Below are 14,160 nucleotides of genomic sequence, written 5' to 3' on the forward strand. Positions count from 1 at the left end.
TACTTCAGGTTATTGGCTACTCATAATACCTCAAAAAGGGATCAACTAAAGCACAAATCCAATTAAAAAATATTTAGAAGTTAATTCTAATTGTACCAGGGTCTTTCTGCATCCTTAGATAGCAAAGTCACTGGTTCATCATCTTTCTGGCAGCATGAAGTTATCTTTATGCTGCCAGAAATGCAAGTTTTACTTGCTTGCTGGGACCACCTACCATGCAGCAGCTCCTTAAAAACTAGCTGGTGGCAATTTGGAAAACTAATTGAACAAAAAGAAAGGCAACAGGATTAAAACAAAAGGGTGCGGGGGGGAGGAGGTGGAGAGGATGCAGGAGGTCACGAAAAGAACTGCAGCTCTCCCTCGTGAAAGAGAGACTGATATATTGTACATATAAAACAAGATCTTAGATCTGCAGGACAAAGCATCAATTCAGATTTAGAAGAGAATCTAATGTATTGTATGTAGCTTTTTCAAAGAAGCCAACGATTAAGGACTGAACCATCTCAATTCTGTTTAGTTTGTGGTAACCAAGTGTACTCTTTAAGTGGTCACAGGATCACCTGATTATGATTGCTAAACATCTAAAGCTTATTACTCAAATTATGCTTTGTTTTCATTAGGAACAAGGCAGCTAAAGAAGCCACATTCCAGAAGTTACTTGTTAAATGATATGCTCAAGGGGAAGAGCATGTCATCATTAACAGGAGTGCACAAATAGTGATTAATTCATGTCATTTGTGCACAAAGTTCTGTATAAAATAATCCTACCTTATCCTACCCAGAAGTTTAGATCCTGCTAGACAATAATCAATTTACTTTTAAAAACCACGGTCTGCCCTAGTGCTAAGAGGATCATGTAGAGCAATCCAATTCTACATTTTACTGCAATTTGCAAATTGACAATATTTGATGATGAAAGATGTGGTCTTGAGGAAGAAAAAATGACATTTGCTACTGTTGTAATCTGTAATGTGTCAATACTCCCATTTAATCAACACAGAACTAATAAATATTACATTGAATGGCATGTTTAAATTGATTTCATACTCACTTGTCCTTTAACATGCAAGACAATTTCATTAGTTTTTAAAAAAAAGATTAGAAATCAATGCCTCCTGTACAAAAGAGACTGTATGAGTCTTTTTTTGTCAGTTTAGAAAGTATATATGGTGACAAAAAAAAAATAAAAACACTTTATTCTAATGTGTTACTATAACATGTTGGAAATTCCTACTTGTCTTCAATATGGAGAATCTTTCCTCTAATGATTGACCCTGCTACCAGCAATAGTGAATTAGCCTTGGCCAAGCAGTTAGCTAGTCTTCATCATACCCAACAGGTGCAGTTTTGAGACAAATAAATTAATCGAAAAACATTAAACATTAAGTATAATTGTTTGAACTGTCTATCATTTACATTAATAGATTCTGAGGATAAAGAAAAGCACCTAACATGGTGAGTAAAGCTTTGTCAACAGTATTTTGGAGTTTGTGGCATATTACTGTTTAGGCATACAAGTTCCAAATCTATTTTCTATGTGGTAAGACAAATCTCAGAACATTTTTACAAGTGTTACGTAACAGCCACATGATTAGATTTTAAAAATTCCTGTATATTTTTCCAGACTGAAAAAATGGTTCCATGAATTAGAAAAAGAAAATAAAAAAGGAGCTAGCCTTTACTGGCAGACAAAAGTTCATATTTCTGGAAAATAATACATTAGAACTGCTTTGGAAATCTGCCTTCTACATTTACACTACCTGGAGTAAGTGAGGGCAAGTAATTTTGGTAGGATTCATAGCAGTTGCAAATGGAGCCGTCTTCAGGGGAGTTAGCAGCAAGAACATTAGCAAATGGTCCAGGTATTAGGTCACTGTCCCACACTTCTGCCTCCGCTGAACCACAGGACTATCTACTACTGAGCAGGATAATTTTCCAAGTATAGCAAGTCTTCATTTCTACAGACTGCAGCAACATACCAGCCCTACTCCCCTTTAAATAAATAAATAAATAAAAGCTCTTAAATATAAAGCATACTTTGCTACAGAAGACAGCTATAACATAAAATAATAGAAGTTCTGATATGATTCACTATTATGGGCTCTGTTATCTGCATAGAATCAAGTTTGATAATTGCTAGCAGAAGAAAAATAACTTAGGGGTGATCATCAGGGTGAGCATAGAAATAACCCGTGACCACAGTAGTCACTTTGCTCCAAGTGACTATTTAGTACACTGCAAAAAATAATCTAGTAATTTAGATAATTATGTTCCAGAAGAAGTTCAAAAGGTTGAAAAAATAAGGCAGGGAAGCGACATCATTAGGGCAAGAAAGAAATAGCTTCTGACAGGAGCAGATGAACAGCCTGCAAGGAGAGCAAGATTCTGCTTTTTAGGAAGTGATACATTACTTCCACAATTATCCATAGGAAAAAAAAAAAAAAAAAAAAAAAACACAAAACACTACACACCACTGGAGCATAGTCAGTCTAGGAGAATATAAGACAAATGGGACTAGGAGAAACACAAAAGAGCCCTAGAAAGCAAATACATCTTGAGCAGGTAGCCAGAAAACAGAAACAAACAAGAACACAGGAATAAAGTACAACCCTACAGCTAAACCAGAGCCTCGCCAAGCAAAGGACAGTGGGACGGGAAAATGTGCAATCACTGGTAGGCATGGGGGAGCATGGTGTGAAAGAACGCATTGTTTGGTACAAGCTCAACAGTTTTAGTACTCTTAGAAGAGATCAATACCTTAGAAATACACAAGTTTCAGTAAAGGAACGTGATATACGAGAGGGAGGAGAAACCCAAAAGCAGCAATGCTGAATTTGGTTTAGGTCTGTGTCAAAAAGAAATGCAGAACTGGTTGGTTTACATATGGTTACAAAAATCTGAGCGCAGACTTTAAAAGGAAGTTCACCCCTCGTGCACACCCTCGGTTTGCAGCGTTCAATCTCCCTGCTGTGCACCGCGGGCACAGAAGCTGAGCGCACTGTAATGACAGAACTGACAGCCCCCCGAGACGACAGGAGTAGGAGTTAGGGAGATCAAGGAAAGACTTGAGTGAGAAGTGGTTTGAGGGCACTGTATCTGTCAGAAGAGGTGAGATGGAGTGGATCTCCAGAATATTCAACAACAAAATCAATGAGCACTCTCCCATACTGCAAGTATGGGAGTAGAGAGGAAGACACTAACCAGATCTGTCAAAGGCAGCAAAATGAACAGTTCAGTGCCTAGGGGTGGAGAGGGGGAGCACATCTCAAAAGAGTTATCTGCTAAACTGCCAGAAAGCTCCCCTAAAGACTGAAGTACTCTAATTGGAGCAAACAAAGAGCATGTTTACCACAAACTGGGAAGCCAGAGAGAAAATACCATTAATCCATTGAAGTGCTTCAGAGTACACACTATCAAAATCTCAAGTCAAGTGTCAAGTGGCTTCCTACATTAATGTTGACTAGTAATAGAACATGTTAATAATTACACTCCAGTGTCTCAGTGAAATTCAGGAGGAAAAAGGAATTTTGATACTTCAAATGGACCTTTGTACATGTTTCCCAAAAAGAATTACTGCTGGAGTTAGTAACTGCTTATATTTCATGTGGAGGTGTCTCAGATAAAACTGAAGGCATCTCTCTGCACAGATTTTGGAGTCCATCTGTACCTGCACAGCATAAGGTAACTAAATATCTCCTTGGTAAAAGCAACAGAAAGGACACAAATATTCATTCAAAATGGTTTGATTATGTTCTGAAATAGTTATATTTTATTCATTGGCCAGCAAAAGATGTCTAAATGTCTGCCAGCAGGGTCCCCAATAATCCTGACATTCATTAAGTTTCCATGTAGGTTGTGGAAGAGAGAACAAAGTAATTATGGGATCAGATTCCAGACTTCAGTTCACATAACATGGAAAAAAGACTGTCCCAGGAGAACACGTGCTATCTGACTATACAAATGATTGCCCAGAATCGTAGTAAATTCTGTGCACTGCAATTATCACTTCAGAGTTAATATGTTGCGGACAGAGGTAGATGGAGGAAAAATACAGCAGGGTGACCAGGAGTCAAGGATCACAAAAGAGGCCACCTACTCAACATCTCAGCACAAGTGTTTATTTTAACAGACTTTTTAATGGGAAGTTTTGTTTCTTTTCTGCCATACGTTTGAGATAAAATGAAAAATGATCTCATTTTAGGATATCAAAAAAAATATTTGCATTTAATTCAAAATTGAGGTCATCATCCGCACTTCCAAAAGCAGTCTCTGATGTATTTTTATTAACTGCCTTTTCAAAATACTTCATGTAGGATGACATTTTCAGTCTACTAGTAGCCAAACTCCATAAAAATACAATATAAGGGGACAGTAAAAGGTCATTTCTAAGCAGAAAGGTGATCTTTTATTTTGGACATGTAATTCTGTATCTTTTCAGAAAAAATTTGCATACCAGAATTCCTAATACCTGACTTAACACTGTACAAGGAAGTCAAAAACAGAAAGAAGCTACTCTTAAAAATCCATGTTTCTGAAATCTGAAAATCAAATATTCTATCCCTAAAAATGGAAACAGAAATTAGGGGTGGGTCTGTTTGGTTTTAGCTGCTTAAAGCAAACACAAAAAACATCAGATGATCTTTGATGTAAAAGATTTCCAAATCTCCCCCCACAAACTTTTCAAATCATTAGAAACACATCAAAAGTTTTATTCCAAAGAAGTATCAATACATTTGATTTGCCATTCAACATTATGTCATCAGGAAAAGAATCATTTAAATGTGAAATAAAAATTAATTAAATATAACCATAAAACAATTAATACATAAAAAGCTGTGTCACTTACTGGCTGATTCCCTCAAATGAAGCTTCTTTGGAGATACTTCCGCTATCAGTATTAACACCGCGCTTGGGAGGGAAAAAAGATTAAAAGGACCATGATTCTGAGCCAAATACAAGTATTTAAAATTTAAATCATGGAGAGAACATAACTGCACTAAGTTTTTAGGAAAACTTGTACATTTCCTTGAATTGCTATTACAAAAAGGAAAAGAAAAAACAACCAAAAAAAAAACACCAGACAGTTTGTTCAAACGTAAACCAATTTAAGATATCATTTGCTTCAAAGGAGACCAGCATGGAACTCAGGTTAGGATATGCTGCTTAGGAAAATGGCAGACTTGGATTTCCAATTCCCTTAAGCCTTGAAAGGCGCTAAGAGACCTATACGATAATAAAGTGCAAGCGAATAACAAACAGGCAAGGTTTCTTCTAAAGTAATTTCATTTAAAAATAAATTATTCCACACTGCCTTGGCAATGCTTACTATTTAAATCTGCATGCCGCTTCCCTACAGCTTTCCATTCAAGCAAGTAGCATAAGCATGAGGATTTTGGCTGCTTCACAGCAGACGAACACTTCTGACATGCATATGGGAAACCCTGTGGAGCAGCAGTACAGCTCTGTATTTAGAATGAGACCACAGTAGAGGACCACGTCTCCCTTCAGCCAACGCTAAGAGAAGAGCTCTGCCGTTCTCTATGAATTCCATCGTGGCAGTGGGAGGAATGTGAAAGCATCACAGCTCCATCCTCTCAACAAGAAATCTGTGTAAATTCCCAGCTACAATGGGACGCTCTCAGAGAGACAACTGATCAACAACTTGATGCGCAGAAATGCACAATAAGGAATGCAAGATGGACAAATACTCCCTTTCACTCTCATTTCTCTGAAAGAACATGAAATAAAACTATAGGTTCATCTTTTTAACACATAGTGTGGAAAAAAGACTGAAGACTGTATTTAGGACATCTTCTTAATGGATAAAAAGCTCAGATCTTATACTGTACGTCTGCCTAAGGAGGGATTTTTTGTAAGACTTGTCTGGCAACTATCATGGGAAAACAAGAAATCCAGGAGCTGCCACTGCATTTGCTGTAAGGGAAAGCTCGGAGTCAGCAAATCATTTCTTATATAGACTGAAGACAACAAATCAGATACTCATAACAGCGAGAGAGGTTTACCAAACACATCAGCGGAAAAAAGCTGGGGACAAGGTGATGGGGAAGAAGCAGTTTGCAGGCTTTACCTCCACTCATTCATCCCACTTCCAGAGCAAGCCCATTTCTGAGTATTTTGCAGGCATTCCATCATGCCCTTCTTGCATAAGTTGTTATTATTATTATTATTAAGTTATTTTATTATTATTATTATTATTATTATTATTATTATTATTATTATTATTATTATTATTATTATTATTATTATTATTATTAGCAGCAGCTCTGGTGAGGCCGCACCTCGAGTACTGTGTTCAGTTTTGGGCCCCTCGCTACAAGAAGGACATCGAGGTGCTTGAGCGGGTACAGAGAAGGGCAACGAAGCTGGTGAGGGGTCTGGAGAACAAGTCCTACGAGGAGCGGCTGAGGGAGCTGGGCTTGTTCAGCCTGGAGAAGAGGAGGCTCAGGGGCGACCTTATCGCTCTCTATGGGTACCTCAAGGGAGGCTGTAGCGAGGTGGGGGTTGGCCTGTTCTCCCACGTGCCTGGTGACAGGACGAGGGGGAATGGGCTTAAGTTGAGCCAGGGGAGTTTTAGGTTAGATGTTAGGAAGAACTTCTTCACTGAAAGGATTGTGAGGCACTGGAACAGGCTGCCCAGGGAAGTGGTGGAGTCACCATCCCTGGAAGTCTTCAAAAGACGTTTAGATGTAGAGCTTAGGGATATGGTTTAGTGGGGACTGTTAGCGTTAGGTCAGAGGTTGGACTCGATGATCTTGAGGTCTCTTCCAACCTAGAAAATTCTGTGATTCTGTGATTATTACCAACCCAGTATATGCACAATAAGAATTCCCTGAATCCTTATGGGGTACCCAAAGAAAAGTCCAGATATGCTCATGACATAGCTTGAGCAGCATTAGAGAGGTTGGAGAACAGCGCAGTCAACATTAGATAGGCTTGTCATGTTTTTTCAGAGCACAGGTAAAGCTTTTGAGAACACAGACTAGAAACCCAGAGGTTAGAAATCCTGAGGTCATAGAGGAGCCAGAAGAATACATTAATACAGACAGATGGCCTCAAATTTGGCAAGGATAGGGAGGGAATGACAGTGTATAGAAGGATTTAATGAACTGATCTCCTTTTTGAAGGAAACTGGTAGTTACTCTTCAGAATAGTATCACTCACCAAAGTAAGAAGCACAGAAGGTTTCTTCGAAGCCAAGACATTGGATATCTAAAAAGAAGTTTTAAATTTTTATTACTTCTTTTTCTTCCTCATAATTACAATGATACCTATTTCATCAAAATTTACTGTATATAGACTAAACAACTTGGAAAGACAAAATCATTCTTCTCATACCTTTCAGATATTTTACTCTTACATGACACCTGCAACAAGAATCAGCAGATCATAAAATATTTAGGGAGATGCAGTGCTTAAGTTGATGGTGCCCTTTCAATACACGAACAGCAACTGGGCTTTGAGAGCTGCTGCAGAATCATGGGCACCGAACTAAACATTTCTTGAGGCAATGAACAGACAACATAATTCCATGTGGCACAGTTCTACAAACTTTAAAATAACTTAATAGCATAGTAATAATATTAATAAAATAAAGCATATGGCAGTGAGGTATAAAAATACCATTTCCAAATTTCATTTCTTAATGAAAAATGAGGATTACATGCCTACTGAGATGGGTCATTTGTTGACATAAAACCATCCTGTGCAAAATGCCCCTAGTATCCTGATGGTAGAAAACCACTTCCTTGGCAAATCAGGCAAAAGTTATAGACAGAACCTTTGAAAGCTAAATAGTTTAATTGCAGGCTTCAGCTGCCACTAAATTCAATCCAAGTAGTCCAGGTGGAACATGGCCTTTATGTTGGAAAAGTGTACTGCTCCACCTTATGAGCTCTTTTCCTCATCAGTGAGGTTTCTAAACAGTAAGAACAGAACTGTAATAAAGTCATTTATTGGTGGAAAGCCAGCCAAAGCAACTAAAGTGACCCAAAATAAACTTGATTTTTATTTTTTAAACAAAACATGCATTTTCCACTTGCAATTTTCACTGCCTGACTGCACTCTGTGTGATTCCAACTCACGTCAAAAAGCAACCTCTGCACAGCTTCCTCCACCCCAGCTACTGAAATACAGGATCAAACTTCATTTCATAATTAGACTCATTATGAAAATGAAATGAAACATCCTCACAGCTGATTACAGAAAAGTTTTGGGTCTTGTGAGTCATAGTTAGTGTTCTGCAGGGACAGAAATATCAGAATCTTCCTTTTCAAGCTGCTCTCCATGAAAATCAACCACAGAGCTTGGCAGGAATATTGCCCTCATCCTGCTGAGCCTTCCTCAAAAAAAAAAAAAAAAAAGATGACTGGCCAGGTGCATAAGTATATAAACATCTGCTCAAAAACAAAATGAGAAACCTGACTAAGGAAGTCACACTTGCATTTAAAAATATGAAAATGGTTGCTTAGTCAAATATTAGAGTGATTCAACACGGACTAAGAATAAGGTAGGCAGGCAGCTATTCCTCAAAGCTCTTTGTATGCATAAAATAAGTGCAGGCTCTCAGTCAGAGTTAAAACATGCAATCTCCCTGACAGCAATCTCCTCAAATCTCCAAGGCATTGAAAAAAAGAAATGTATTTAGCAACATGTTTCTGTTGGATAAAGATACAGACTGACAGGTCTCATGATGCCCCAGACTTATTTATGAGATGGTCTTTGGATTAAGACTTTAGTGTGTTCAGCTCAAAGTAGCAGCCTTTTTTTTTTATTTTAATTTAATTAAAAAAAAAAAAGCTTTATAAGGAGTAAAATCACTGCCACATGTCCATTTTGTATTCACAGAAAAATATTCATACACAAAGACAACTCACCTCAGTCACGTAGTGGACTTCATCCACAGCATATTTTTTCTTGAGGTACTCAGGGGGGTGAATCCTTTGGAAAACAGGAAAAAGAAACATTTGGATTCAGCTTTACTGCTACATTTAATAGTTTAAGGCCACAGACAAAGAAATTACATCCGCTACTATCACAGTAAAAAAGCAGATACAAGGAATGTTTTAGTAATCCTAACCTTAATTCAATTTCTCAGAATAGTAGACTACACAGAACAGTTGCCACGGCCACAAAATCATTATGCTTCAATCCAGACCAGGCTGAATACTTGGATTTCATGGTCTCCTCCTGAACTAAAGTTATATTTTTTCCATTCACTCTACACAAGACAGGTTTTTTTTAAAATAACTTTTCCATTTTTGTACAATTTTCCAACTCACCAGATGGTGGAAGCACCTTGAAATAGCACCAGACCACTCTGCCCTGTGTTATATTTGAAGAATGAACAAGATACTCATTTTCTGCTCTGGCGCTCACTCACTGCAGGACCCTCTTCCCTGCTGTAATCCCCCTGGCACAGCACGAAGCAAGGACTGTTGGGCTGTGTTCTGCAGCCTTTATTCCTCAGGACCCCACAGCTTCACTCCTCTAACCTAACAGGGTGTGTAACTTCATGGTCCGTGTCCAAAATGAAATCATTTCTGCCTTCTTCTGCCCCAGTTGGGCAAAGGAAAAATAGTGCAGGAGTGACGTGAAAGATCTGCTTCCCGTCTGTCGCTGCAGATGCTGGCATGACCCAGCACCCCCGTACTTCCCCGGGGCCCTGGTGACACACGGTGGCTGTGCGATGGCTCAGTCCTTCCCTCACAAGATTTTACTCTCCAATTCCATAATTCTAATCTCTATCTCCCCCTGATATTGAAACAAAAATGATCAGGACTTCTGAAAACTTAATATAAAATAAAAAAGGAAAAAAGGAAAAAAGGAAAAAAGGAAAAAAGGAAAAAAGGAAAAAAGGAAAAAAGGAAAAAAGGAAAAAAGGAAAAAAGGAAAAAAGGAAAAAAGGAAAAAAGGAAAAAAGGAAAAAAGGAAAAAAGGAAAAAAGGAAAAAAGGAAAAAAGGAAAAAAGGAAAAAAGGAAAAAAGGAAAAAAGGAAAAAAGGAAAAAAGGAAAAAAGGAAAAAAGGAAAAAAGGAAAAAAGGAAAAAAGGAAAACACCCACCCTACACCCTTCCTCAGAGGAATGAAACAGGAGGAAAAACACAGACAACAGAAGGGGAGCTGGGAGTGCTCTGTGCGTTCTGCTTCCTGCAAGAAAGCAGAGGGGCAAGAGGTGCGATGGGACAGAAACTTCTGTTGTTTAAACATTACTCCACAGCAGCACAAGTCCAACTGGGAAAAGAGCAAATTAGGCCAGAGACTGAAAAAAGAATCTGACTTGCAGAGCGGTGGGACCAAGAACCCAATGTTTTTAGGAGGTACTCAGTGACAAAGACGTGTGGCATAGCTGTCTGTGCTGCCAGCTGGCTGCATCTCTGATTTCAGACATCCTTTCAATCTTGTGCACTACTTCTTCGTTTTACATTCCTTTGTGGTCCAAATTATATTGGGCCGAGACACAAACAACGACATGGAAATGTTTTTAGTATTCTCATGAAGAAAGCAGGCTCCAAAGCAGCAAATGGCAGATATTTTTTTTTAAATCTAATTATATGTGAAATAATTATTCAAAAGTAACGCAAACATTTCATTGTAAGTTCTCATTTGCAATGCTTCTTTTGTGGACTCTTCCCATTACTGCTTGAAATTGCAAAGGAATTATCATTTATCTTCCCTCCCTGGTTAATTTTGCATATAATTAAAAAAATATCTCTATCTCCTTATCTTTCTGTACCCTGTACTTTATAGTTCCCTTACCTCCAACTTCTGCATAGTCTGCTTCCAGTGTAGGTATCTCTTTTTCCCCCCTCCTTCATTCCTCACACATTAAAGTACTTTAATATTCCAGAAACATCATAAACAGATTTAGCATTTTCCATTTTTGTTCTCTTTTACAGTTTCAACCAATTCCTCTGGTATCGGAAGGATCCTCACTGTAAAACCAGTTAATTTACAACCAATGGTAATTTAGGGTATGCTTTACCCTTTACAGAAACACCTCCAAAGCACTATTTACAATTAGCTGTATTGTTTGAATCTGATAACTGTTTCTTGTAAATGAAACATTTCTTAAAAGTAAGCCCACAGACGTGCTGGATTTTATTAACTCCATTTAATGCCATTTAAGTAAGAGTAGATCTCACTTTTCAACATGCCAATAACAAAACTTACATCTTTCCACAAACTGTTTTTGATGTCCTTTTCTTGGTTTGTTAATTCATATACTTGCATGGTCTACAGCAAAGTGCCACTAAATTAATTTGGTTACAGTTAATATTAAACCATTATCGATTCAATTCCAGCTGTAATTCATCCAGCACCTCCCCTTACGAATTCTCTCATTCATCTGAGGAACACAATTAGCTCCTCATCCTTTCAAGGCTGAGGATTTTTTTCTGTACTTGGACAGAAAGAAAACAGTAGCTTCCCATTCTGTTCTAAGCTTCTGTTTATTAAACCAGGTCATCCTTCAGCCACTTCTGACTCCATCACACCCATTGACAAGCTTCCGAGCTTCCCAGACACATCCCTCCTTCGGGTCCTGTTCTGGCCGCCTCGCGCAGAAAGCCAGCAAACTTTTAGCACAAAGTACAGAAAGACTTCTCAGCTCTTCTCCAAAGCATTCAAGGTTCTGTTTCATGTCTTTTTGTCATTCATTAGCACCTCTGACTGGTAAAATAAATTCACATACACTTCCCACAAACTACCATCCCCTACCCATCCCACGGGAGCCACAACATTTCAGTATTGAAGCCACCTCTCCCCATGGATTACTGGGAAGCTTTCTGCACAGCCCCACCCTTTGCAAAACCGTACAGGCAGAAGGAAAACACGCACATGGAAGTCTGCATAAAAGCAGAAAAATTCCATACCATCACATGTAGAAAAGCAGTAAAGAGGGCAAAACAAAAGCTCAGAGAGAAAGGAAAGCAAATACGATCCTCACCGAGACCTTCCTCTATTCCCTCCAAACTTTTCCATTCTCTCTCCACTTCAGCCCACGTGCTACTTTCCGTCCCACCACTGGGACATCTCACCAGCTCTTCCCACACTTTAGATCCTAAAACCTTCTCCACCATATTTTTCCTATACAGAGCTCCAACTACATCCAGGCATGCTGTATTCAGAGGCAATTTGTACCAGCGTAACCTCACCCTGAGCTACTGCCGGCACCAACACCAGAGCTCACAGTTTGGTGGCAAGCTGTGAAAGGTCCTCATGCACCGTCATCAGTTAATGCAAGAGAGAAGCAGTGCAGTTTCTCAGCAGTGACAGGGTTCAGGATTCATTTTTACACAATTTAAATGCAAAACAGGTTAAAGTCGAGCACCGACCATCCCTGTCACAGGGAATTATACCTTGCACAGAATGCTCACTGGCCTCATGGAAACCAAAGGTTATATTCAGTTCTGATCATTTCCAGTACATTTGATGCTTTATAGAGATTAGGTGTACTTCTCTCCATAAATGACTTTCAGGCAGGTAGAATAAGTTAATTTGTTACAATTTTTAGGTTTGGCTTTGTCTTTTGTAAAACTGCTATGGGCTGCCAGTTTCAAAATTTTGATTAATCGCTACAGAGACTGCAAGCAGAAAACCCCACAGCAAGTCATAAATTAATTAGAAGAATTACCCAAGTGGAAGACATGATCCCAAATATTATTGAATCATGTATTTCCTTACCTATCCAAAAAAAATTAACTTCTGTAAGCAGATGTGAACAGAAGCTACAGCCAAGTTTTTACAGGCTTTGGGGGAAAGAACTGTATAAAAACTTTTAGATTCACTGTAAACATAAATGGGCAGAAACCTACAGAGAACAATGCACTTGAGACCTCAGAAGGCTCAATCTCCTTTCCCTGTAGTTTTATAATTCAGCCTAGCAAATCCTAGCGTTCATTAGAAATGTCAGTAGTGGGCCTCTGGAATAGCAGAAGTCATCATTTTATCTCCTCATGGAAATAAGCAACTCCAGACTTCTATCAAGCCCAAGTACCCTGTCACCCAAGAGGCCTGCCAAAAACCTGGCATCTCACAGATTACAGCAGTCAGAAAGATCAGGCTGGAGCCCAAGATTTTACTTATTTACAGTAATACATTCTCCTTCTGTCACCAAAGGTTCCCTACAAGAAGAGACTGTTTCTAGTTCACCACTTAGAACTCATCACAAAAAAAAAGCTTGAGTTGTCTTGGGTTAAATACCAAATGTGCTTACAGTCTGCTGCTGCTTCCTACCTCCTCTTCCTCGTTCTAGCTCACCTACTTGGTCTCTTGCTCTGAAGCAACTGAGACATGCTAAGGATATCCTACATTTTAAAGAAAATATTCAAATTCGGATGTGCTTTTTAATTTTAAAAGCTGAAGCCTTATTAAAGGGCCAAATAGCAAAGACTCGCCTTTTGATCACAAGTGACAACTTTGATATACAAAATTTCTACTGAGGGAGCAACGTGAAGAAGAGAAGAAGGAGGAGGAGCAATATTTTCACTATAAACACACAGTGTGAAACATTAAGTCAGACACTGAAGTAATATTCCATTTCTCTTAGACACTGGCCAAACAAAAACTGCCATCAAAAGAGTAAGGGAGAGAAACATTACAAACTAGGAAGCAGGAGTTGCAGTCAGTTGAATGCCCTAACATAGCCTTCAAGTTTATTCTAAACTTTTTCATTTGGTTCAACTGAATTCACAGTGGGAATTTTTTTTTTTTTTTTTTTCAGATTTTTAACGCTAGGAGTTATTTAATTATCACTTTGTCAAATAGGCCGCCCTATAATAAATAGCCAGATATAAAAGCAGCTTGGCAGAAAGTGTAGATAAAGAAACCTTAAAAAATGCTATAGGTTGGGGTGCAAAGGAATATTTACTTGTAATTATGCATTATTTTTTTCTGGCTAAAAATATTAGATTTATTCCATCACAATTAGTACGTAACACTTATTCTCATCTCCATGTACTGTTTTTTTGTTTGTTTGTTTGTTTTTGTCTTCCTCTATATTATGTGGCAGTAGACATTAATTTATAGCATAAAAACAAATTACTTGGGAATCTGGTTATGTCTGAATATCCTATTCAGGCAGAGCAACCAGGACAGGTTGACACAAAATGCTGATTTATTTCATTCTATGTAGTCTGAACAT

The 14,160-nt window shown here is 38.4% G+C and overlaps 1 protein-coding gene across 1 annotated transcript in view; it reads right to left on the reverse strand.

Moving 5' to 3' along the window:
* PEPD (peptidase D) overlaps nucleotides 1–14,160 on the reverse strand; it is a 134,472-nt gene that overhangs the window by 103,904 nt on the left and 16,408 nt on the right. Inside the window, exons 4-6 of the mRNA XM_032195659.1 lie at nucleotides 8,895–8,958; nucleotides 7,183–7,230; nucleotides 4,847–4,908 (exon numbers count right to left, since the gene is read on the reverse strand). Of these exons, the coding sequence (XP_032051550.1) occupies nucleotides 4,847–4,908; nucleotides 7,183–7,230; nucleotides 8,895–8,958 (174 nt within the window). The remainder of the gene's footprint in view (nucleotides 1–4,846; nucleotides 4,909–7,182; nucleotides 7,231–8,894; nucleotides 8,959–14,160) is intronic.

Source organism: Aythya fuligula, chromosome 12 (assembly GCF_009819795.1).
Source record: "Aythya fuligula isolate bAytFul2 chromosome 12, bAytFul2.pri, whole genome shotgun sequence".
Taxonomy (NCBI): domain Eukaryota; kingdom Metazoa; phylum Chordata; class Aves; order Anseriformes; family Anatidae; genus Aythya; species Aythya fuligula.